Source organism: Hirundo rustica, chromosome 3 (genome assembly GCF_015227805.2).
Source record: "Hirundo rustica isolate bHirRus1 chromosome 3, bHirRus1.pri.v3, whole genome shotgun sequence".
NCBI lineage: Eukaryota > Metazoa > Chordata > Aves > Passeriformes > Hirundinidae > Hirundo > Hirundo rustica.
Genome location: NC_053452.1, coordinates 61,472,122 through 61,498,151, shown reverse-complemented (window position 1 = coordinate 61,498,151; position 26,030 = coordinate 61,472,122). Strand labels below are relative to the sequence as shown.

Genomic DNA, 26,030 nt, shown 5'->3' with positions numbered 1-26,030 from the left:
CCAAATAATTTTCAGGACTTTTTGCAGCCAGAAGATAAATGCCCCATTTTGAAGGGGAAAATAAGTTTTTAATAAAATGTATGTCATGAATGAAAGGCATTTTCTGCTGAAGACAACTTCAAAACAAGCTCATCAAGTAGCTGTCGTTATCAAACAGTCTATTAAGATTACTGGGTGAAAAGAGAAGTAATTTAGCCTCTGTTATACGTTAATGTTCCTTTGAATTCTCATAAGAATTAAGCTCCCAAATACCAGTTTCTCTCCACAGAAAGCTGCACTTGAGGTAAATTACATCTGTTTCTGATAACAACTGTAAGACTATCAAAAAGCTTCTGTTGTTTCTCTTGTTTCTCTCATCATACTTCCATGCTTTTGAATAAAAGTCATGGTCAGTGTTCACTTAAACAGCTGTTTAGTACTTTTTTCTCTGGCATTGGGGAGACCAGGGTAAATGGCAGAAGATTTCCTTTTTCTTTCATGTACATGTATTTTTCTTTCATTTACATAATACTTAGATACGCAATCCTTCTGGACAGGGCTGACATCTTTTCCACAGGTCAAATCCCCAGAGTAAAAATACCCTGTGTCCAAAACTTAGTAATGTAATATTTTAGAAAGCTGGACTAGAGATTCATGAATTTTGAAGACCCTACTTAGTGTCAGATTTGCTCTAAATGCAGCTGCAATGCAAGTTGGCACATGTGGCTTGCAGGCCAGGAATAGCCTTCTATCTCCTGGTACAGTGCTGTAAGACTTTTTAAATCTATTTTTATCTCTGGGTATCTGACCATAGTCTCCCTCACATGATGAACAAAAATAGTAACAAGCCTACAGACATATAATTTAGGAAGAAATACTTGAAAATGAAAATCTCGTTATTTTTAAGCAGGAAAACAGAAACAAGCCACTGCATGTCACTATAAAGTGTTCGCTGCATTCAGCTGCACATATTCATCTAATTTGCTATTTTGCCCATTTAATTTCTGTTATGTCCAGGTTAAGAAGTGTTATTATGGAAGCTGCTGACCACACTTCAAGGGGGAGAAGGGTGGCATCTGCAGTGGAGTTGTGTGAGTGTCCTCCAGGGTATGATGGTAGCTCCTGTGAGGTGAGTATCATGATGCAGTCTAGTGCAATGTTGCTAACGCTGTGATAATAGGAAGCAGACAGTGGACCTGTGTTGATAGAAAATAGAGAGCTGTACTTTCTTTTTAGGAATTTTCCATGGGTTTGACCTTTGTTTCCAGGTGATGGTTCATTATATCTGATAATATTTAAATCTGAAGCTTTACACCTCTGTGATGATTTCTAGTTTATGAAAAGACATTTTTGTTCATAAAAAGGAAGCAGAAAAAAAATATTTGTACTCTTTAGCCAATTGATAATACAAATGGATGAATACAAATATAAGGAAAATGGCAGTTTATCAGACCTATGCACAACAAAGAGATCATTTATTTAATGGGGTTGAGTTTCTTCTTTTATTTTCACGGGGCTTTGCCATTTGCCTTGGAGTGGTTGAGAATTGCACGTGTTCTTCCAATGATTGTGTCACTTTATTTTGCTCCTGTAACAGATAATAATGCAGACATATGCTCAGAAAAATACTCACTTCCCAAACAAATTCATTAGTTCACACAGAATGTGTTCATACCAGCATACGTATGATAACTACCTCACGTGGGCATTGCTTGGGGTAAATAGAAGCCAAAAAATATTCTTCAAAAGCTTTCCCTTTAAGGAAATAGTTTCAAACACCAAGATGCTCTGCTTCACAAAACTACAAACAGTATGCCATTTACACAGGCACTCTAGGCATTTGCTTGTCAACTCTCTTTTTCTTTAAAAATTTTCATGCTTATATGTGATATTTAGGGTTTAGAGTCTAGTGTCATGCCAAGTGTGGTGGTTTGTTGCTGGGGCTAGATAAACTAATGTAGAAGGAAGGCCTGAAGGAATTAATGGATATTCCTATCACTTCCAAAATGGTACAGATGGAAAAATAACTGGAGGAGGATAGTTTTTACCTCGGCAGAGAAATAATTTTTAAAGCCTGGCCATTGTCTGTCTGTTCAGTTATTTTAAGAAAAATGCTAGATGCAGTATCACTGTGTCTCACACTTTTTTTCGCTTGTTCGTTTATTCTCCCAGTGCAGATTTAAGCGTGATGTCCAAAAGAGTAATTGGAAAAGCCCTGATTGCAGATATATCAGTATCTACTTTTGTTGTAGAAGCTGAAGGGCTTGAGTAGAATTCCTGTCTTGGTGTTGCTGAAATTGTTTCTCCAACATTATGTCCTTCCGTGTTAAACCTTCTCTTCAATCATAAACAGTCTCTGAAATTTGATACATACTTAATATCGTACTCCACAAGAGAGAGCACGTATATACAGATGCAGATTTAAATTTTCTACGCATGCTAGTAAGCGTAGAAATAAAAAAGATGAAATTCAAGATTTACACACAGAGAGTAGATAGGAAAGTATGGAAAGAGAAGCTGAAAATGTCTTCTTTTTTTCCCCCCCGGTTACTATTTTGTTTCTTCTTCTGAATACTTTCAGCCTTTTTCAACATTTTACTTCATCCAGTTTCAACCAAGTAGAGTGTCATTTTTATTGATACTGTGCAATTTTTCAGTTCAATTTTCTCTTCATTATTTAATTCAATATATGTATTTGGCTCCTGCATAACGATGATGTGGCGCCTGGCATAGATGCTGCCACACTAAAAACAGCTATTATTTTCTATTCTTTTCATATTTTCATGCTATGAATGTTTTGACATGACCAGTCTTCCAAAGACAGCCAATAACATTTAAATCATGCTCTTTTAATATTTTCCATTTTATGAATCTGGGATTTATTTTTTACAAGACTCTGGCCAAATAAAATTCATATATTTTTGTATGTGTAGGAACACAGAATTTCATTAGCACAGGTAAAGCAGGTAAAATTTTAAATTTCTAATACCAATTGGACCCCTTTTTGATAGTTACTTTGCTTCACTAATGAATTTTCTTGGCTTTGTCAACATCTTCACATCTAATTGCTCTTCCCCCTCAGATTTGTTCCCATTCTCTGTACTCTTTTACTTCTGCCCCAGAGGAAGTTGTGTTTAACTTGCATCATTATTATGGTCAAGAACTTTCCCAACTGTTGAATGTTATGTAATTTCTTTTCTTAAGATCTCAATCTGTAATATTTTAGTTCTGTTCTGCACCCTGCTATTGATATTTCGTGTCTAAGTTGTTAAAATTAGTGAATTTTGGAGCCTTGTCTTGAGCAATATCACATGTATCTGTGCACAAGAGATTATTTTCAGTCACCAAAAGAGGGAAAAGGTTTACAGATTATGCAGAAACCACTTGCATCTCATGCCACAAAAATAAAATACAACAATTTCTTGTAATCTGTTTTTAGGTTTTGGATTTTATAACTCTAGACTTTTTTTTTTTTTTTTAATTGTATTTATAGGGGTTTTTTAGGAATATGTAAGCAAGACTGTAAAGAAGGAAAAATAGGGATAATATCTCAGGTTTTGGGATTTTTTTTAAAGAATTTCAATTAATCTTTAGATTACTTTCAATTTTTCAAGCGTAAGACAAAAAGGGACTTCTTTATTTTTATAAAGACTAGTCTGTTTGTTACTTTTTTGGACGGTGTATGTGAAGGTGAAATGATTTTCTTTATTAAATGATATTTTAGTGTTCTGTCAGTGCAAAACTTTCTCTTTGTATTATCCAGATGCTTTTGAAGGTCATAAATCTGTCATGTGCTTTTTTATCCTATGCAAAATTATTGGACCACATGAACAGTCTTACTGTAGAAGGATAGTTTGCAAAAACTATAAAACCATTTGTGAGATATATAGTAAGGAAGAGTGCTGCTTGACATCTTATTATGAGCAAATGGAGTAGCTGAATTTTCACTAATGAATCACAGTTGTATTGTGCCACCTTTCCAACAAAATCACTTGCCATGCATTTACTATTGATTTGAATTTTACATTTAAAAAATAAAATTTCAAAATCAGAGCAGTTTCTTAAAGGGAAATCACTATCCTTTAAAAAGCACAATTATAAAATGATAGCCTTGTTTTCAGCCTGTGCTTTATTTCAGTGTAGCCTTCTGCTGGAGTCCTAACATGGGCAAATGGTATTTTAACTGCTCTTTGTGCCTGAACTTCTCAGCGAATATTTTTGTTGTTTTCAGGGTTTTTTTCCTCCTTCTCTCTCCTTCAGTATTTCACCTTCTGGCTGTTTTTCAGTCTGAACCTCTTGTTTCATGCTGTCATATTTCTTCATTTCTCTGCTTTGTTTTACCATTTCAGAAGAATGATCAAGTTAAAGATTCCTCTAATCTCACACCTGCTGCTAAGGCTAAGGTTAGTGCAAAGCCGCAGCACCAGAAAGAAAATTTTCTAGAGAAATGTTAGTATTTTTATTCATTTGGCAAGTGTGTTTGTTGTGTGTGCAAGCATCAAATCCAACAATCTTTTTTAAATCCCATTCCTTCCTCTGTTCAAACAAGAGTTTAACTTTTTATCTAACTTTGCTTGCAGTCATGCTGGCCTCGACACAGGCGTGTGAATGGCACAATCTTTGGTGGCGTCTGCGCACCGTGCACGTGCTTTGGTCATGCAGACGTGTGTGATGACATCACAGGAGCATGCCTGGTGAGTGTCCCTACTGGAAACAATGGACAGGCCCAACATCAGTCCAATATACCTGTGCAATTGAATCGGTGACCTCTGAGACCTGGAATAATCAAGAGGATAAGAGCCAGCGAGTAACAGAAGAGGTCTTTATGTTGAGGTTAAGGATGCCTTCATGCCAAGATACGGTATCTTTAACAGTTAAGAAAAGGAAAGATTCTCTTTATCACATAAGATCTATGTTTTAAAATACAATAGTTCTAAGGTATGGCATGCAGAAAGCAGCAAATATATGAATGCTTTTTCATGCAAGATTTATCTTCCCCTCCCATTTGTCTCCTGCAATTTATGGTATGTAGCAAGTAACTTTGTAAATTCTGTTTAGTTTGAAGAGAAGATATTGCTAATGTCTTCGTTCTTCTAAATTCATAGTAAACCATAGTAAACACTTAATGAATTGTACTTCAGAAAAATAATAAAGCCATATGATCTCGGCTAAATCAGATTTTTTTGTTGTTGTAGACTACAGAGATTTTATGTAGTTACCTACTAATTCAGCAATTAGATCTGTGATATTATCCATAGTAAGCTTACCAGCACACCACTGTTTCCTGCCTGCTCAGTAGTCATTTGGAATGGGTGAATTATGCTGAATATACTTTTCTGATTGACTCAAGGGCATTTTTAGTTTTATTTTGTCTGACATGGCATGAAGCTTGAAACAACATGTCTAATTTCATTAGTCTTGCAGAAGCATAATTTAAGCCAGTGCCAGTTTAGTGGGATATACTCTCATTTCCCTGCAGAATTTCAAGCAGACTCTGTAATGTGCATGTTCCTAAATGTTCTCTTTTTATTTCCTTAAAAAAAAAAAAAAAAAAAAAACCACAAAAAAAAACCTGCTGGGAAAATGCCAGAATGAAAATTCAGGCTTTTTCCAATATAATTTGGCACTTAGAATTATTACCGTTCTTCCTGTTTTGCTCATAGAAGATGTTTAATTGTGTTGCAGTGCAAAACAAGATATCCTTAATGTGTGGATCAGTGGATTTTTCAAATTGCTTTTTCATGAATAGAAGCTTAAAATTATTCTCAATTTAATTATACTGTAACCCTCAAAGAAGTACCTAGAATGAAAAACATGTTTGATGTGACAATCAAGTTTTGAATGTTTTGCTTAATACTCAGTGAAAATGTTTATCAGTATGGGTAATATGGATTTTTTTTTTTTTTTTTTTTTTTTTTTTTTTTTGCATTAATGACGGTGTTCTCCAGCTACTATGTTTGTAATATCCATATGGGATAAAATAATTTAACAGGAGAGAAAAGGGAGGAATAATCTTGTTTAAGGTGTGCTATAACTGTTGACTATTTTGCTTAGGGGTACGTAGCCAGATGTAAGTTCTGAGGTTGTTGGCTTCTGTGTCTTCAAGTTTTAGCCCCTCCACAACTTCCCTTTTTATTTCTGTCTGTTGCACTAGCCTGGATAAAAGAGAAGGCCACGTAGGCTGCATATTGCTTTTTGTGCTTTTTGGCTGATGTAAACTCTTGACTCAGGCAGTGGAGCTCCCCCTTCTGATGTTTCAAGGGTGCTGGTGTAAGATAACACAGCACTGACAAGGAAGTGGAAAATAACCAGCTGAAGATGCACTTTCATCTGTACACGTTATCAAGCACTCTGTATTTTATGTGTTTTGTAGCTTATACTAGATCAGGCTGTGGAGAAGAGGTGCACAGGGAGCTTAAAATCAGTTCTGGATTTTCTTACAACTTTGAAAGCAGTGTAAGTCAGATCGGTTAGTATCCATGCAGGCTATTAAATGCTGCTATTCAATTTGGATCATAAGCCTTTTGAAGTGAAAGAGAGAGAAGTCTGAATGCTGAAAAAGAGAAATGTTTCACATCAAAGGCATTCTTTCTATTGAGGTTTACACAGCCTTTTGGCCTCCTTATTATTATTCATGGTATTTTTTCAGTAATACAACAGACAATTTAGGCACCTAATTTACTGATATGATACTTCTTTTTGCTCTTCCTTAGCTTTGAAATGTAGTTGAAAAGAAGCTGAAATGTGTTTTTGACTCATGATAAAAGCTCGAATCATCTGCTTCGACACAGGCCTATATAAAAAGCTCATTTTAGCGTATATCTTGCAGTAACCTGCAAAGCCCTTTGATCCCCACAGCAGCCATAGAGAGCTGCACGATTCCTCCTTCTCGTTACCACTGTGATATACATAACTGCTTTGGTACATAGGGCAATTTGGAACATTCAGAAATATTCTTTTGTACTACTACAACATATTTACAGTAGCTTAAGGTGGTTGGTTAAACCTAAACCTTGTGAAAAGTAAGCACATTTCAAGGTCCTTCATTCACTGAAGGATACTATGTTCCTATTAGTAAGCCCAGCAAAAGTAGACCTTTCTCCCCAAAGATTTGCCTTAAGAGCAGTCCCCAGTGGCATCCTTTTCATATTGTATTCCTCTGTGTATAAACAGTTTACACCATGTAGGATGAGGCCGGTGTCAGTGCTGGTGGACATGCTCTTTAGACAGTGTTCATCACCAGAGAGACAAAATGTCTTTACCCATCTTCATATAGGCTGTAACAAAATGGTATGTCCTAGCTAAATGCAGGACAGGCTCTCGCTCAAATGAAGATATGTAAAGCCTCTGCAACATCCTGATTACATTTGTATTGTTACACCAGGAAAGGGAATTGTCTGTGTCATCTTGACATTATGGTAGTTTGAAAATGCTAGATGAGCTTATTCACACTTCCAAAGGCAGAATACCATTGTCTCGTCTAGACAGCTTGGGAATATACTAAAATGGGCACCCAGGCTTACTTTCTTTAGCTGGCTTTAGCAGCTTCCCTGGAAGTCTCTATGACAAGTATCCTGAGGAAGGGCAGCAGCATGCCAAATGTGCTATCTTGGACTCTGTCATAATCCCTGTATAAGGTTTTGTTTTCATCACTAGCATTCTATTCTAAATGTTTCTTTCCATTTTCATATACACTCAGCTGCATATGCAGGAGCGGTTTTCTCTGTGAATTTAGGGCTCCCTGATATTGGGCGTAAAGTTCATTTGGCTTCTTCCAAAATAGGAGAGCTGGCTCAGTAGGAAATGGTGGAAAACACTCTCCAGGACATCAGCAAGGAAGTTTGTAGGGAGCAAGGTCTGAGTCATACACAAACTTCTGAACAAAAATAAATCTGTTTTTAATTACACAGAGGTTGTCTAACGGAAGTTTAAAGAAGTTTGGAGGTAAAAGAGGTGCAGAAAATTAATGCATCCAAAATAGTGTGAGATACAATTGAAATCATTGAATTGAAATTATTTTGGAATTGGAAGCATAAGTATTTGGACATAAAATTGTTCCTGGCAACAATGTCTCTGGATCTGTGAAAAAAACCACTAGATCAATGTGTTGGAACTACCTCTATTTCCATGGGAATAAAAAGAAAGCAGATATAATGTGCTGAGCAGGTTAGAGAAGTTGATCATGATCTATTTTATACCCAGTCTCATGATATAAAAAGAAAAAAAAAGTACAGTTTTCCTACGAACATGAAATTAAGACATCAGAAGCTTAAGCATGCTTTAAGGAAATAATCTCAGTATAATTAGACATTGCTCAAACCAGATGATGTTCAAAACCATTGCTGTACATTTGGCAAGTTTCAAATTGAGATTCAGCCAATTGATATCAAGAAAGCACAAATCTTTCATGAGTGCTGATAATATTTTTAGAAGGACACATCTTCTTCAGTACTTAAAGTACTGATCTGTAAATGTGGCAGATTAGCAAGCAGTTTGATGCATCACTGAAGAGAACAGGCAGATCAGGTCACATCTACATACTACATAATCGTTGTTCTTTGTCCTGTAAGGTCCAAACTGGCTCAGGGAGACAAGTCTAGGATACACAAGATCATTATTTCTCAGATAAACTAACACACACAGTACGGTATGTTCAGATTTTTATCCTATATATGTGGAGTTCTCTTTTTTTTGTTTGTTTTAAAATTTAAATATTGATTTGTTGCTTTTGAACGTGCTGGGGACCATCAGTACTTTTTAAGCGCTGCCTCCTAAGGGCACAGGAGCAGGCAATTCCAAAATGTCTGAAGTCAAACAGGCAGAAGGCCAGCTTGGCTGAGCAGGGATCTTCTTTTGGAGATAAGGCTGAAAAGGAAGGTGCATGTGGTGGAAGCAAAGTGAGGTGATGTGGGAAGAATACAGAAATGTTGCTTGCCGCTGTAAGAGGAAAAGTGGTGTGGTCAAAACTCAGCTGGAGTTGGATGTATTAGATGGAAATATGGGGTGCAATAGTAAGAGGGGTTTTTTTAATAAGTTAATAGCAAGAGGTAGTGCAGAAATAACATCAGAAATAACAGCAGGATGAAGATCATCCCCTCAAAACAGGGATACAGGCAAGGCAGAGATATTTAATTCTTCCTTTGCCTTTGTCTCCAACATGGATGATGGACTGAAGGGGTCCCAGTGCCTTGAGCTGAAGGACCATGGCTGTGAGCATGATAAAATTTCAGTGTACCCTGAACTAGTGTGGCATCTACTGGATCCTTGTAAGTCTATGGGCCCTGATGGGATTCATCCAGGAATACTCCAAGAGTTGGCTGATATCATCCTGAGGCCTTGCTCAATGATTTTTGAACAGCCTTGGAAATATGGAAAGACCCTAGCTGAGAGGATGCTGGCCAACACTTGAATTTTTAAAAAGGTTGATAAGGATGGCATGGAAACTGTAGGCCTGTCAATCTCATTTCAGTGTACAGGAAGATTATGGAGAAGATTTTTCTGTGAGGTATTGAAAAAGTCCTGAGGGAGGTGCAGTCATCAGTCATAGGCAGAATGGCTTCATAAGGGGAGTATCTGTCTTATCAAATTTCATTTTCTTTTATGACAGGATAACCCACCTAGGTGATTAAGGGCAGCAAGTTGGTGTAATCTTTCTGGATTTCAGTAAAGCTTTTCATACTGTCTCTCACAGCATCCTTCTAGACAAAATGTCCAGCACACAGCCGGATAAACGCATCATGAGATGGGTGAGCAGCTGGCTCATTGATTGGGCAGAGGGTTGTAGTGAATGGGGTGACATCAGATTGGCGATGTGTCACTAGTGGGGTAACACAGGGCTCCATCCTCGGCCCCGTGCTCTTCAACATCTTCAGACATGACTTGGATGCAGGACTTAAAAGGGTACTATGTAAGTTTGCCAACTTTACTGAATTGGGTGAAGCTGTTGACTTCCCCTGAGGGCAGAGATGACTTGCAGAGAGACCCAGACAAATGAGTGAGATGGGCAATCACCAACCAAATGAAGCTTAAGAAAAGTGCCAGATTCTGCACCTGAGATGGGACGACCCTTGAAGTACAGAGACGTTGGGGATCGAGAGGCTGGAAAACTGTGCCATGGAAAGGGACCAGGGGGTTCTGGTCTATGGCAAGTTGAACATGAGTCAGCCGTGCCCTGGCAGCCAGTAGGGCCAACCTTGTCCTAAGGTGCATCAGGCACAGCATGGTCAGCCGGGCAAGGGAGGCGATTGTCCTGCTCTGCTCTAGCCTGGGGCAGCCTCACCTTGAACCCTGTGTGCAGTTTGGGATGCCACAGCACAAAAAAAACATTAAGCTATTAGAGAGTGTCCAAAGGAGGACTACAAAGAAGGTGGAGGGCCTTGAGGTGAAGCCATATGATGGGTGTCTGAAGTCACTTATCTGTTCAGCCTGGAGGAGACTGAGGGGAGACCTCATGGAAGGTACAACTTCCTCGTCAGGGGAAGAGGAAGGGCAGGCATGATCTCTTCTCTGTGGTGACCAGTGAAAGGACTCAAATGAATGGCTTGGAGTTGTGTCAGGAGGGGTCTAGGTTGGATGTTAGAAAAAGGTTCTTCAATTAGAGGGTGGTTGGACACTGGAACAGACTCCCCAGGGAAGTGGTCACAGCACCTTTGACAGAGCTCAAGAGGTGTTTGGCATGTTCTCAGGCACATGGTGTGACTCCTGGGGAGTCCTGCACAGGGACAGGAGTTATACTTTATGATCCTACCAGCTGTGGATATTCTATCATTCTGTGATTATGAGGAATTAAACACAGAGGTCTGGATTGAGTAGGATTAGACACAGTACATGGAAATGACTGATGTTAAAGTGACAGATAATACTTCATCAATGTGAAGGTGGTCAGGTCTCTCTAACAAGAAATGTTTTCCTAAAAAATAGAATGTTTCAGGTGTTTTACTTTAAAAAATCAGACCCTGCAAATTCCACTCAGCAAGAGATGTGAAGCTTTAAAGTAGTACATTAGCTTCTCTCACTTTAATAACATCCTTGACATATAAACTGTTCATATTCTTCAAAAATGTTAAGATATGTCTGAGGATATTTAAAGCTAAACTTATCACAAAAGAAGAATCCATTATTTTTCAGAAAAGGTACAAATAATTTGACATGATGTCTTTAAAAAGTTGAATTGCAGAGGATTTTTCTTTTGAAACACTTAAATTATTTTTGTCACATCTTCTTTTAAAAGCATATTGTTCCTGGCTACTTTTTTTGGTATGGCTGGTAGATACTTTTTGAATGTCAATGCTTGAAATACCGATCAAATGGGTTAGTGGACTTACAGAAGTGGATTTTAACCCAGCTGGCTGTTCTAAAGCTGTAATTTTGATTGATTAAGTGTTTCAATAATTTCGTATTTGCTCACAATCTACAAATTATGTTAAAATATAGTATTGTGATTGAGGCTTTAATTCCAAATATATGCTGATTGTATGCACTAGCAGTAAGAATACCCTCTTTGAAACAACAAACAGTATTTCTGGAGGCAAATGCTTCTGATGCCAATGCACTCATGACTAAAAAAGGTGTGGTTTTTTCAGCTGCCCAGGTGCAGAGCACAGTGCAAAAAAGCTTTGTACAAATCATTGCAACCCTGGAAAGCTGTGAAAAAGAAATCGATGTTCCTTAGAATATTGTCTCTTTCCTTATTGAGGATAAATTATGTATTCCAGAGAGTAAGGCTGTTAAATAGTGATCAGTACCATACGCATGACTTGCTAAAATGATAAAATAATTTTAAAGACTTAAAAAACAATTTTAAGTTAAATCTTAGGTTTGAAAGTGCCCACACTTAAAAAAAACCTACCAAGCAAAAACAAGCCTCCAGAATTCTTAAGCTGTAACTTGGATGAAACATTCTAGATTTGATCTGGCCCATCATCTAAAACACAGCAGAACACATCTCATTAACAAAAAATTCTCTCATGGCTTTCATTTTGGCCTTTTGAAGTTGACATATGCTTTTTCAATCCTTTTTTTCAGTCCATACCAAGCACATCAATTTGGCATTTAACATCCAAAACCATTCCTACTGCTTTCTCTCTTTCTGCATTATGAAAGGGCTACACTTGTGTATCTTGTGGGAAATAGCAGTGAAAGGAATAGTGTGGTGTGCTAGTATTGTGGGGTGAAGAAAGGAAACAGATTAAACCAGAAAAGTAATTTTCTAAATCTATTATGGATTTTGTGAAATTACATAAAATTTCTAAATCCTATATGGTGAGAGGGAAGAAGAATAGAAAGTGTAATTACTCTTTAAAACTTGGTTCTTACAAGTCATCATGAGAAGTTTTTTCTCACTAGTACAATTTCCATTCTGCTAAAAGATTGTTTAATTTGAGATCAGACAAAAGCTATATACAAAAATACAAATGTAGTAGTGCCATTTTTATTCTGCATGTTTCATATGCTCAGCTTAATTTCTCTCCTATTATGCAGTCACATAGATGAACAGAAACTGTTGGATAGCACCTTATACATGGTATACTTGTCCTTCCTCCTACTCACAAAGTAAAGGCTAGATTCTATTCTAGCAAATAAGAATTAAGTAATTCAGGTTTTGCTACTGTTTATAAATACTGCTAGCCACATGCCTTATAAAATGAACTAATGCACATGCATGTCAAAAGTAATAATTCATTTTTATAAATTATATTTTCTGGGCTATATTTTTGGAATCAGCATCTGAAAACTGTTTGTTACAAAATCTGTCCTGTTGCAACACTGCAGTACTGAACCTGTCTTATGCTGCTTTGAAATTTGGTTTTCTTTAAACAAGGTAAAACAATAATTGTGTGGTGTAAATTTAAAGGTTTTCTGCTAAATATTCTTTTTTGTTTTACATGGAAAAAAAGTTACCCACAAGAACATAAGAAGCAGTGATTATGACAGCTAGCCTGTAGAATTGTTTCTCAACAAGCAGCAGAAAATAAAGATAATGTGGCAGACCTTTTTCCATATGCAAATTGTCTAATTGTCAATTTGTACTTTACATCTTCTGTTTAGGACTGCAAACACAACACAGGTGGTTCATATTGTGAGAGATGCCTGCCTGGCTTCTATGGTGATGCGACTAAAGGGACAGCTGAAGACTGTCAGTTGTGTGCTTGCCCTCTAAATATACCTTCTAACAAGTAAGTTGTATATTTATTGCATATTGCACTTTTCCCCTTAGTACATTGCATAATTTCTTAATTGATATTTTTACATGTATGCCTGAGATATCTTTTTACTTTCAATCAAATAATATATTCTGCAATATACTTTTATTTTTATGATTGTACAGCGTGCTTAACTAGGCAGATGAGGACAAAAGCTGGATGAGACTAAGGCAGACAGAAAACATAGAATTTGGATGACTGCTTTTCAAATTAATAACTAGCATTTGCTTTTCTGTCCTCCTTAAGGGTAGTTGTTTCTTGTTTTAAAGCTGCATTTGAAGATTTGACATGTGGGGGTTTTCTGCTTTTACCTTTCCCTTTCTTCCAGTCTACATTATGTGATTAGTTTGGAATTTGAATACATCCTTAGATCCTGTAAGTGAAAATATTTTGTCAGCTTATCTCAGAAAAAATACTGTAAATTTGCTTTATTAAATAGAAATACAAGTGAAAAGTTGTTCAAAATTCTGATCTAAGAACCAAAGTTTCCTTAATTACAAAAGCTTGTCTGTGCCACTCCATCTCTCAACTTAATAGACCAAGTGGCTTGAGCATTTTTTCACTGGTTTTGTCACATACAGTACCTGGAAAATAGTAGTACCAAAAGCATTTTACATGACGTACCTAAATAAAACAGTTCTGAATTTTGTCTGTGGCATTGCATCCTATTAAAATTGCGCTGATCGGTCCAAGCACTTCTGAGCGGAAATTCCAGGGGATTGTAGAATGGGAGCCTGCCCTCCCGCTGACACAACTCTTGAGTTGGTTTTATTAGATATATATGGGTTTATTATATCTGCTGCTCAGGCAAGGTTCCTCTGACATTCTCATTTGGTATTGGACATTGGTATTTCCTTGCCTCAGTAATCAATTATCTTCCTCTTGTTTGAGAACACTGTGCTGACAAAGAATGAAAAACACTATCACATTTCTGTCTTGCACAGACATGCAACAAACCAAGTCAAATAGATTGAATTTAGGTTATGATTGGCAAAATGCCTGGAGACCTCCATTACGCAGTCATCAGTTCTGGGTGCTTTACTTTCCTTTTTTGAAGTTAACAGTCCTTTTTTTGATATTTAGTTTTATTGAAAAATAGAATAGGTACAGAACAAACACACAGTATAAATGTTCCTTAAACTGTGAAAGTGTGAGTCCTGAAATCGACAATGTTTAGCTTTGTAGAACTCATTGTAAGGTTCAAGCTCTCATGATGTTATAGTCTAGACCAATTATTAATTATTTTAAGAGGAGAAAATTCGTTTTAAAGATTTAATGTGTTATCTGAATGCTGTTAAAATACTTCTTTGATTTGTTACTTAGTTGACAATTAGTTTGTTATGCTAGGAATAATATTTGCAAACAATTCAGATTCCTTAATGTGAAACACAAACTTCTACCAAGTTCATGTCACTGTATAGATGTAGTATATGTCATAATCTTTCTGAGTTACTGACCAAGTGACTAACTGTATGTACAAATTATTATAAATAGCTGTGTATAGATTTTAATTCCTGAAGTATTTAATTCCTAACATGATATGACAGGACATTTGTAGGTTTCTAAGCTTAATACTAAGTTCCCACTGCATAGAGGATATTGTCCCTGTAATGAGCCTGTGAGAAATATTTCTATTTAGAAATAAGTTTTATATTTTATAGAAGAATCTCATTTATTTATGATGTTTATAGTGGTTCCCTTCACTGTTCTCACAGCACTTGACTCTTTCTTAGCAATGTCACATAAAGTGAAGAACTGTTCTAACAGTTGTAGAAATGATGTGGTGATTGTGTTGTTCTGTCATTGACTTCAGTGGATTTAGCTGCTGCTGATTCCCTTTCCTGTTTCCTAACGGCAGGAGTTTCCATATGCAGTCACTGAAGCCAATCATGTGCCTTCTGAAGCACAACAGTCATAAATGGCTTTCCTTATGTCAGAAAAGGGCTCTTGGCCAAATCAGGAAACTAAAGTTGTCTAAGCTTGTTTTCTGCATCATGGGTTGTATTTTCTTCTTTTTGCATATATCTTCATATATGTGCTTATGTGATGCAGATGAAATCAATACCCATGTTATAAATGGTCTATCCAATGGACACATGATTCCTTTGTCCTATGTCCTCCTGTAAATATACCACTCTTAGAAACTGTTCTAACATTCTTAGTCATCAAGCAGTTACAAGGGAAATTAATTTTTTTCCCATAATTTCTAACAAATATAGACATTTGGGATAATTACGGCTCTTCTCTTAATGTAGCCGTAAATTTAATATGGGTAGCAAAGACTTTGACAGGAATGCTTTGTCACTGGAAATGGGAAGTAGAAGATCTCTCACTCAGCCTGGGAAAGTCAGGAGTAAATTCATAGCACGTGAACTAAAAATTCGGGTTGGTCTCAGAATTTTGACTTTTTCTTGGAGAATTAGATAAAATCACCAACATACTGTCAGGGGATGTTTTCTATAACACACAAGGAAGCTTTTAGGATGCCGCATCTCCCAACACAGACTTAACACATACGTACCCATACTGTGTATTCATACTTGTCCTGCGTTCTGACTTGTATTAGTGTTGTTACCGTATGGGAAAACTGTAAAGAGCAATGATAAATCAAGAGGGGACTACAGTTTTTTGAAGCTTGTTTTGACAAATCAATACTCACTGTTCATTAGTGTTTAGCACTAGTGAGTAATGAGATTTCTCAATAATCAGGAAGATAAACTCTTCTCAGCCTGCTATTTCCTTTACAGCACACAGATGGGAATTTCTCAATATATTAATATTTAGTGTTGAAATGAGGTCCAACTATTTAGTCATAGAAAGAATCAAGGAGACAAGGTCTGAGCATAACCCTTAAAACATGGAAATTCTACTACTCATCATCATTGCTGAGTAACAATAAGTACATTATCATTATTATTATTATCATCATTATCATCCTTACAATAATTATCATTATTATATTTAAAATTTATGCAGTTGAATTGAGAGCCCTTGGTAGAACTTTTGGTACAGTCAATTTTGTACAATGCTATAATAAGCTGTGATAGTATCTCTACAAAGTTTCCCCTGAAGCTCTTGGAAAGAGTGAGGTTGAGGCTGACAAGCAAGAACTTACTTGAAGTCAGGTGCTGCTGATTATATTCAATGACAATGTGTGCTTTCATTGCTATTAAAGAATAGAATGAACAATTATTGTTTCTTTAACTAACTCTTCATCCATTTGTGAATCTATTATTAAGTAAATGACATTGCAAAAAACCACAAACATAATCCTTACAGGAAAGAGAAAAATCCCAGTGCCTGTTTATGTTTATTGGACCTGACCATGCCACATTTTTCTTACTGATCTTTTATATTTGTGGGATAACGCAGAATAAAGAATAACTGAAGACGGATCACAGGATGGATGACGGTTGAGAAGTGGGGTCTAGTCACAAGCAGCTAATCACATTAAATTATGCTAATTAAGTTTATCTGGGCCTATTACTTTCCAGAAACGGTCATGGTATATCCTGCTTTATTTTATGCAAGTTTGGATTATATCTATTGGTGATTATTGTAGCATGCACTGTTACCTTGAATATACCTTCCTTCTGCTGTTTTTGTTGGAGCAAAAATTTCTTCTCAAATTCTCTTCTCCTAGGTTATAAAAGATAATTTATTATCTTTTTTTCACATAGGTGCTTTCTTTCCCCCCTTTGAATGGTTACCCCACTATGTGCCTATTCCCATTCTTTTATTTTTTTTTCCTATTTAGTTGACCAGAATTGATTACCATTATTTAGATGAGGCTTTGTAAAGATACTCGTATGTCTCTGTCTCTAATAATCATTACAGAATTACAGAAGAACAGATTGTCTCTTCTTCTGTGTAGTATCTTTTAATGCGTCAGTATGTTTCTTCGGAAAAGAGTGTTAAGGGAGAAAGATTGCGGAAAGCAAAATGCTAACAGTGAAGGCATACAGTTCAGAGTTAGACGCAGGCATTGGGATGTGGAGCTTGTAAATGGCTACAGTATCCTTATTTATTAAAAAAGAGGGAAAAAAAAAACCCAAACCAGCCAAAAATAATTAGAGCATAATAAAGAGGTAAAGCTTTCTAGTCTGGAAGCTATTCTTAAACCTCAACATGCTTGTGTGGCCTGTTGCTTGAGGTCATTGGCACTCGATTAACTCAAATACACTCTCTGGGAAGCTGTACCAGATATTTCCCATTTTGCCCCTCCCCTCTCTTGTTCACTGGGTTCCTTTCACAGCACAGCTGACTATACACGAGGTTAACTGAGCTTTTAATCGGTTGTCCTTCAGAAAGATTTATATAGGGGCCATGTTATGGCACAGATTGTTTTGCCAGGCCCTCGGGGGCACAAACAAACAGCTGTACATTCCTGCCTTTTTAATGGTATCCAGACCACTCACTGGCAGGCTCAGGTCCCGTAATAACAGGCTATTGGGATGCTGCCATCCGCTGCTCTATATTCAGTGTCGCAGAAATAGCAGAGTCATTCCAAATTCAATTTGCTGGAGTCGAACTTAAGCCCCATGTCCTAGACCAGAATCACTTTTCCTGGGCACTCTTTTGCAAATTAACAATCTCTGAAGTGGGAAGAGAGCTATGCTGATAACCATGTTTTCTTTATGTTTCTTCCTTGTCTCTCTTCTTTCTCAATATGAACAACACAGCTTTAGCCCAACGTGTCATTTTGACCGACATCGTGGATTAATATGTGATGAATGCCCAGCTGGCTATGTGGGACCACGCTGTGAAAGGTAAGCAGGCACCATGCTTTTAGTCATATGAGACCCGAAACAAAATTATTGATCACCTGGAACTGTTCTACCTTTTATTACCTCCCCTTCTCATCCCCATTCCTGTTCTGAAGCTCACTGAAAAGATTCCTGTGCATTTTCCTCTGATATTGTATCTATGAATTTGTATTTTTCTTATGCTTGTTTTATTATTGCACGGTAAAATGTAAGGTTTCCAAGAAGCATTTGCTGATAAGTGTCTTTGTTAAAACAGTTTCTTCTAGCTTTTCTGTCACTCTTCTGAGATTTTTGTAAACCTTTTGTCTCTTTTGTCATTGAATGTTTAGAGCATGGTGATTCAAATATCCAGTAAATTACTGATGCTTCACTTAGAGAAGTTAATATACAGTGAAAATAAAGCTCTTCTAATAAGTTATTTGTAGATTTAAATTATTTTTAAAAGAATATTTTACACTTTTGTTCCTTCTCATTTTCTGTTGCAGTCTTTATTTAGCGAGTAGAACAAACAGGGCTTTAATGACAAAAAAAGATAATTCTTCTTTGTCAAATACATAGAAAAGTTCGATATGTATTTCTTCCTGCACTTATTCCTAGCTTTACAAAGGCATGATGCTGAAAGGATCATGTGGAGAATTTAAATGAAACAAAGAGCTAGCGTGAGTGCTGGTGCTAAGCTCCCAGAAACCCCCTTCCACAGGAGGTGAGACCACATAGGCAAGGGATATCACCACTGTGTCTGCATGCCTTTGGTCCCTTGGGATTTCACATGGATGGAACAGATTTCAGGAGCAGTTAGTGTGCCAGGAGACCTCTGCTAGCTATTTGGAGGTCATGATGAATCAGTATTGGCTTTGTCTCCATGATCTCAATCCCCTGTGACCCTGCCCTCGGGGGCCCTTTTTAAGAGGGGCTTGGGGAGCCAGATAACTGTGTAACACCTGGCTAGGCTAGACAGTCAAGGGGCATGGAAACACGGCCCTTGTGTTTTGTAGTAGGCTCTTGCCATTTGACACTTCCATGAGCTGCTTGAAGGATTTTTCAAGACAAACCCTAAAAAAAAGTAAGGCTTCTGAATGAAGACTTAAAATATTCAGGCTGGGAAGACAAGAAGTAGGAATAAACCAGGAGTAAGAGACAACCACAAAAGCAGAAACCTGACCATACTCTGTGAATCTCCCTAAAGTCCCCTCTTTCCAATTTACAACTACTTCCTTTTAAATCTCCTGTTGTGCTATATCTGTCCTGAAGTGAGAGTGCAGGCTGTCACCTGTTTCCACCCATCATCACTGAGTCTGCTCCTGCTGCTGCTATTTCTGCCTGTCTTTTTCTGTCTGTCTGGGAAGTCATCACCTTCTTTAAGCTAGTGGGCTGTGAAGTTAATGACGGCAGAAATAAATCACATCAAGAGCACTTTGGTGGCAGTTTGTCAATGCAGGGTCATTGACAGCTTCCATTAGCAACAAGTGCTGCTTCTGAGTGGAGCACAGACTGTAGATACAGTAGGACAGAGTCTGATTAAATTGGATCTTAGCCTGATCTCCTCAGGAAATGAGGCTACGGTGATCTTTTTGTGCAAGTCTCCCTGGCCGTCTCCGAAGTCATCTGTACCTTGCAGGTCAATTTCAACAAAATTTGGCACAAGGTGGGAGGACTCAAAGATGATAATTGTTCCCGAAGGTTTTATGGAAAGGTGTGGCTGAATAGAGGTTAATAAATCAGGACATGTCATAGCTAAGGGGGAGAATACTGTGTGAACTCACAACTGATTAAACAGATAGAGAGAGAACAAGAGAGATTGCTAAACGTTCTGCCCATAAGAAAACTTTCACAGGGCAAGGAAAAAGTGCTGCTGTAGCCTGAGGGATTACTCCCTGTTGAGTTACAACATCCTGCAGCAAATAATCAGTCCTTAGCCTTGTAACCATGAGATATAAATCCACTGGAAATTGGGCCATTAATTCCAAAGCTCACAGAACTATTTGCTTTTAATTGTAACAAGTTGTTTTAAAATGTCTGCAGCTGTCAATAATAATGATCAGGAGAAAGCATGTTGCGTTTTGCTATTAGCAGTAGTTGTATAATTGCTGAGAGAATTTACATGAAATTCTCTTTCATTTTAGCAAGTTCAAAGTGACAAGTGATCTGAGCCACGTGATTCATTAGCTGAACAATGCTAAATTATCATGACGCACTAAGTATCATGAAGTGTGTGCAGCACTATGCTTATTTAGCCTAAAAATACATCCTCTGTCCTCTAGGGAGATGCATATATCTGTCTGATTTGTAAAATGTCCAAAAAAAAAAAAAAACCAAAAAAAACCCAAAAAAAACCAAAACAAAAAACACAAAAAAACCCACGCTACTTCTCTCACTGGAACTCTTAGGAAAATGGTGCCGTTAATTGCTCAATATTCTAAGATGTCCAGCTCATAACACCATCAAAATAATTGCAGATATAAACTGTGTTGGGAGTTATCATATGTCTGTATGTGTAGAGAGAGCTCAGCTTTCCCATGTAATGTTTTTCCCTAACAAATTAGACATAAGTTTTTTTTTTTTCTTTGCTCACTGCTCACTTTAGGCGTATGAGGTAGGATGGGCATTCTCTTAACTTCATAGAAAGGAAGTATGAGAATGACCAAAGGTGGTCTTTTTAGCCCAGCACATTCACAGGATGATGATATCCATTTTCCAAACACAGTCTTACTAGGGAAAATAAGCAAAATAGGTGAGTCTAGCTTTTCCTGCAGGACTCCAGTGACCTTTTCCTCCTAAAAGGAGGGTCAGTGTCCCTCATGAGTGAGCAGAAGGGTGAGCTGACCCATGTCCTTTCTTGCCCTCACCTCCCCCATTCTCGAAGTCTAGCACAGAGTACCACCAGCCACAGCCTCTCATGAGTGCTGCGGCTTCAAACTGCTGCTCCTTGTAGCAAATATAATTCTTCCACTACTGCCAGAGCAGCAATTCTGTGTTGCAGTACTGATGGGAAAAGGGCCAAATGTTTCAGGAGATTTGGCACAACACATATGTGACGCAGGATTGTTTGCAGCTTGCAAAGGTAGGCATTCTGACATTAGAAAATACAAGATTTATAGTTGGTCACACAACAATAACATCTGTGCTGTGCACCTGAGTTAAGGCATCTCACTGCACGCTCACAAGTCATTTCTCCACAGGGCTTTTGCCTGATTTTTGTGCACAGGTTGAATGCACATAAATTTCAAAGGCTCTGTAAAAAATAGTATTTCCAGACTTTAAAGAGTTTGGATTTGCAGGCTTAATTAACTGTGTCTCAAGGACTTTTTCTCCCAGTAAGTATAAAGAAATGTATAAAATAGAAAAACTGCCTTTCTGTGCATATATGTGTATATACAAAGCACCATATAGACTGCTATGAAGAGTATTAACTCCATACTGACCAGGCCTATTACACATTCATATACATATTTTTAAGTAGTAGCCCTGTATTTGGCAACACTTATGCTAAATAAAAGCAGTGTCACTCACAGGCACGCATGCATTTGAGGATAGAGAAGAAAAATGTGGACACAATCTTTTTTTGCTTCTTTTACTTGTATTTTTGTTTAATTTTTTAATTTCAGAGGTGTTGTAGTTAGAAGTAATTTATATTTACATACATTTTGTGTAATGCATAAAAGCAATTTTTCATGCCACATACATACTAGTGTTTTTTTAATCTAAGCCTTCCCAAATATATAATGCTTTGAACCTGAGAAAAGAAGCTGAAGTAGGAAGGTCCTCAAGGGAATAAAGATGGAACTAAGGAAGGTGGACTTTTTTAATCTTCTCCTGCAACTTCAGGAGAAGTGATAGAGAAGAAGGAAGAATTTACATAGATATGTGTACACAGTTCTTTTTTAAGCTTTCACTGGTTTACCCCTACTTTCAGGATCATCTTCAGCTGGATTTGAGTTTATATATGTGCATAAGTAAAATATGGCTATATGATGGTTGTGGGATTTTCTAATTTCAATTATCAGAGTGTAAACTGATGAGAATACAAGGAGTTATTGAGGTCTCCTGCTGTTAATAAAGGAAATTATTAGCAGTGCATTCACACAAATCATTAGAGAATTCTTTCAATGAACTGCTTGATAAGTTTAGGTGAATGCTGTCAAATGCAGAACTAACCCCTAAATAAAAGGGAAAGAAGAAAACAAACATACATGAAGTGAAGTCAAATAGATTAATAGGACCAAAAGATACAGATGACAAACACTAGTGCATTCGCAAAGAATGAGTTAACTTCAGATGGAATCTTATTTAGATAAACTAATATAATTGCATAAATTATCTCTGCTTTTGATAAAATGGGGCTATTAATTGTTACATGTTAAGATGCATTCTTGGCCTTTGTAACTGAGATGTTGTCACTGAAAAAAGCCAATTTATTTTGGCAAAATTAAGCTAAAAATTAGTCTTTCATCATTGCTGAGATATCCTCCATCAAGGAAAAAGCTACCACTTTCTTTGCAGGAAATATGATAAATTGCTACATTTATCACAGGTTCTGAAAATGAAATACCTGAATTATTCTAATGACAAGATTTTGATGTCTTATTGCTATGAGGTGGTGATTTTGAGAGATGACTATGCCACAGGAGTGGGCTGGATTGTGGAGATTTTACTCATGGTCCTGAGTGTTTACATGCACCCAAAACACTGGACTGTTTATACACATTATTTTTCTGTGGTCTGCATCATGGGTATTTCGAGAGAATGGGAAAAAATCCTTTTTTCTGTAAAATTACAAAAAGCTGCTCAATAAGTTCCCATTATTTTTTCCTCCCTGCTCTCAGTTATCCAGTTTTTATAATCTTTGTGATCCTTGCTGATGATATTGAATAATATTTAGTACATGTTTAGATGGCTTTGCAAAGGATCCAATTAAAAGCTTTATGAGATATTCTGGAAGCAAGGAAAAGGGTGAACTTAATGCACACAAGAGTGACACCATAGTGGAGCTCTGCATTCCTGTATTAGGATGATACACAAAATCTTTCCTCAACCGTGCTATCCAGTACTACTAGAAAGAAGAGAGGATATCTGTGTACATTAAAACTGCATTCAAACGGACTTTAAATAGTAGGAAAAACTATTTTGTGCAATGTACTTCATGTACTTTCTCTTTTCCTTATACTAATTGGAGTTCATCTGAGATGCACATGAATAAATTCATTAGCCAGAACTGTGCAATTTTTCTTTTCTTTTTCTTCGCTATCTACAAGTTCCTTTTACTATGAAGAGTGAGCAAATGTAATAGAAAGGGAAAGCAGACCAGAATACAAATAGGAAATAGGCTGTGAGGTGAGTAAAAATTTGCTTTAAATACAGACTCATGTTAGGTCAGATTCACTAACCTTCTCTACATGGTACTCACAGAAAATTGCAGGTGGGCAAGGTGGAAAAGGATGTGATATTTTCAAACAATTCTCTTAAAATATGAAAGGTATAGTACACAACAGAATAGTTCCTGTGCTAATGACCAATCTTTTTGTTACCTGCCCACACACAGAGATTAGAAATCCATTAATTAAGCAAATATGACCATGAAGTAGATCAGGGGAAATCTAAGTCAGGGGGCAGATCTTGTTAGGTAAACAAATCTATGTCTGCATTACATTCTAAAGGGGTTTTTTTAAACTAAAGGTTTTAAGGTTGAGGGGAAAAAAAAAATTCATCAGATTTGCTGGTGATTGAGCACAGAACATCTATGTGCTGAAATACAAAGTATATCTAACATAGAGTCACAGAATAGTTTGGATTGGAAGGGACCTTTCAAGGTCATCTAGTCCAACCCTCCTTCCTCTAGAGTGCTGCTATGTTTTCTTGCTATGCTATGTCTCACCTTCAGTGCCAGTGACAAGATTTTTCTCCCACTGAAGTCTAATTACTAGCAGAACTGGCAGGATTTCAGCTGGTACTGTGTCTACAGTGTTGTTAAAAAAGAGAAGGAGAGAGAAAGAAAAGAGATGCTTAGGACACACTTGAGAGAAGATCAAATCATTTTTGGTGATTAGGGAGGCAACAGAATTAAGTATTTCTGATGAGAGGATTATTTAAGGGTTCTAACTGATGATGTCTTTTACCATAGGTGTGCAGAAGGCTATTTTGGACAACCTCTAATACCAGGGGGATCGTGCCAACCATGCCAGTGTAATGACAACCTTGACTTCTCCGTTCCTGGCAGCTGTGACAGCTTGTCTGGTGCTTGTCTGATATGTAAGCCAGGTACAACAGGCCAATATTGTGAGAGATGTGCTGATGGATATTTTGGTGATGCTCTTCATGCAAGGAACTGTCAACGTAAGTCACGAACTTTTACAGCTCCTGACAGTATTGATCTATCCTATAACTTTGTTCCTGAGAGGAAGACTGTGCCTCTGAATGTGTGAGCAAGAGAATGATACAGCTCTAATAACGATACTATGCATCTGCATCTGGAAAGGGAGACTTTAAAGTAAATAAAAAGAACTTATTAAAAAATCTCTAGTTGAAGCAGACATGGGAAAAAAAAACAACAGAGCGTTGCATGGGTGCAAAAGGTTATGCTAAATGTCAGATCTACAAAAATAAATACAAATAAATGGAAACTATTCACTAAAAAATGCTATAAGCTACCCAGAAAAATCCTGTTCTCTTGTAAAATTGAAAGGAGGGAGTGATATTTCAGTTTCAGGGTCCAGCTATGGAAGCATTTGTAACCTGTTTCCACTTGTATAACCTCAGTAAGAGTTGGAAGGTGCTGCTGCTTGCAGGTCAAGATTCTCCCACCTGCCAATCAGACAATAAAATCTCCAGGCCATTTTTCTAAAAAGCTCTGGAGGAAGATACTGGCGCTGAAGCAAGCTACCAATTCTCAGCTGAGCGGTGGCATATTATTCAACTGCCAGCCCCAGAACATCCTTCCCCACAGTGATTGCAAAAATTATTCAGTGGAAATGAAAGATTTGGTAGGAACAGGAGCTTTTCTTTCTGTAGGAGGCAGTGGCTCTCTCTGAGCTGTTGCTGGCACAGTTCAGAATGCAGAACAAGTGTTTTTAACTTAAAAGCGTTCTTCATGTACTCTGCCTTCACATTCTGAGAAGGGGAATGGAACAAGTTACAAACTGTCCTGAAAGAACAGAGAATTTTATTTCATTGTTGCAAGGATTTATTCCTTTTTGGTCCATTATAATAAACACAAGAGAAACACCACTGAATACAAAGTTGTTGTAGCAGGATAAAATTGTGCAAGTGAAAGAGCTGGGGCATTGTCTTACTGCTCTGTGTGTAGGAATATGGGGACCATGTCTGCACTATGTGTCATGGGCAGAGAAGTCTGAGGTACTGGTGTCCTTTTCCTGGACTTGCCCTATTAGTAACTTGCAGTCTAAAAGTGAAAATCCTAGGTTATGTTGGACCTCCAGAGAGTGCGTGGGGACTAACAAGATGCAGAACACCACCAAGTTTCTCAGATAAGGGCAATAAACACTGATGTACAGAGTCATAGATAAGCCCCATGTATAAATGCTTTCTGTACCTACTTTACACGATGCCAGAAAAAAAATGGATAATCCTATATATTCTCTCCATAAGTTAACAGGTCATGATGAATAATGTCATATAAGTTACAAAGTTAGGTGTGTAAAGTGATTTAAGAAGAAGTGTATTTCAAAAATTACAGCTTCCAGTAGCTTGTCACCATTCTTGAGTTATCGATAGGACTGATGCTTTGACCATTTCCACAGCAGTGACAGGTCCTTGAGAAAGAGATTTTATAAAAGGAGAGTTTGGAAAACATACAATATAAAAAAAAAATTTAAAAGAAATACATGTTTAATGTTGAATTACAAGGTTTGCTTTTGTTGTTAGTAACATTGGCAAGGAGAGCCGCCTAATGTATTCATATCCTTGTGCTTGCAGTTACCTTGTATCCATCTACTCTCTGCCTTTCATGTGTGTTTTCTTCTTTGCATATGATTTTTTATTTCTTTTGCTGACTTCCATGAAGTTTGCCCTGCAGCAACAATATCAGAGGGACTGTGCCTTTACTTTGTTGTTTTCAATTTTGTTCCTT

At 37.2% G+C, this 26,030-nt stretch overlaps 1 protein-coding gene across 4 annotated transcripts in view; it reads left to right on the top strand.

The window, feature by feature from the left end:
• Positions 1 to 26,030, top strand: part of LAMA2 (laminin subunit alpha 2) — a 346,441-nt gene that overhangs the window by 193,209 nt on the left and 127,202 nt on the right. For all 4 annotated transcript variants that reach the window (XM_058420096.1, XM_058420095.1, XM_040060645.2 and 1 more), the window contains exons 15-19: positions 997 to 1,108; positions 4,560 to 4,673; positions 13,027 to 13,154; positions 17,864 to 17,950; positions 24,066 to 24,277. In XM_058420096.1, coding sequence (XP_058276079.1) covers positions 997 to 1,108; positions 4,560 to 4,673; positions 13,027 to 13,154; positions 17,864 to 17,950; positions 24,066 to 24,277 — 653 coding nt within the window. The remainder of the gene's footprint in view (positions 1 to 996; positions 1,109 to 4,559; positions 4,674 to 13,026; positions 13,155 to 17,863; positions 17,951 to 24,065; positions 24,278 to 26,030) is intronic.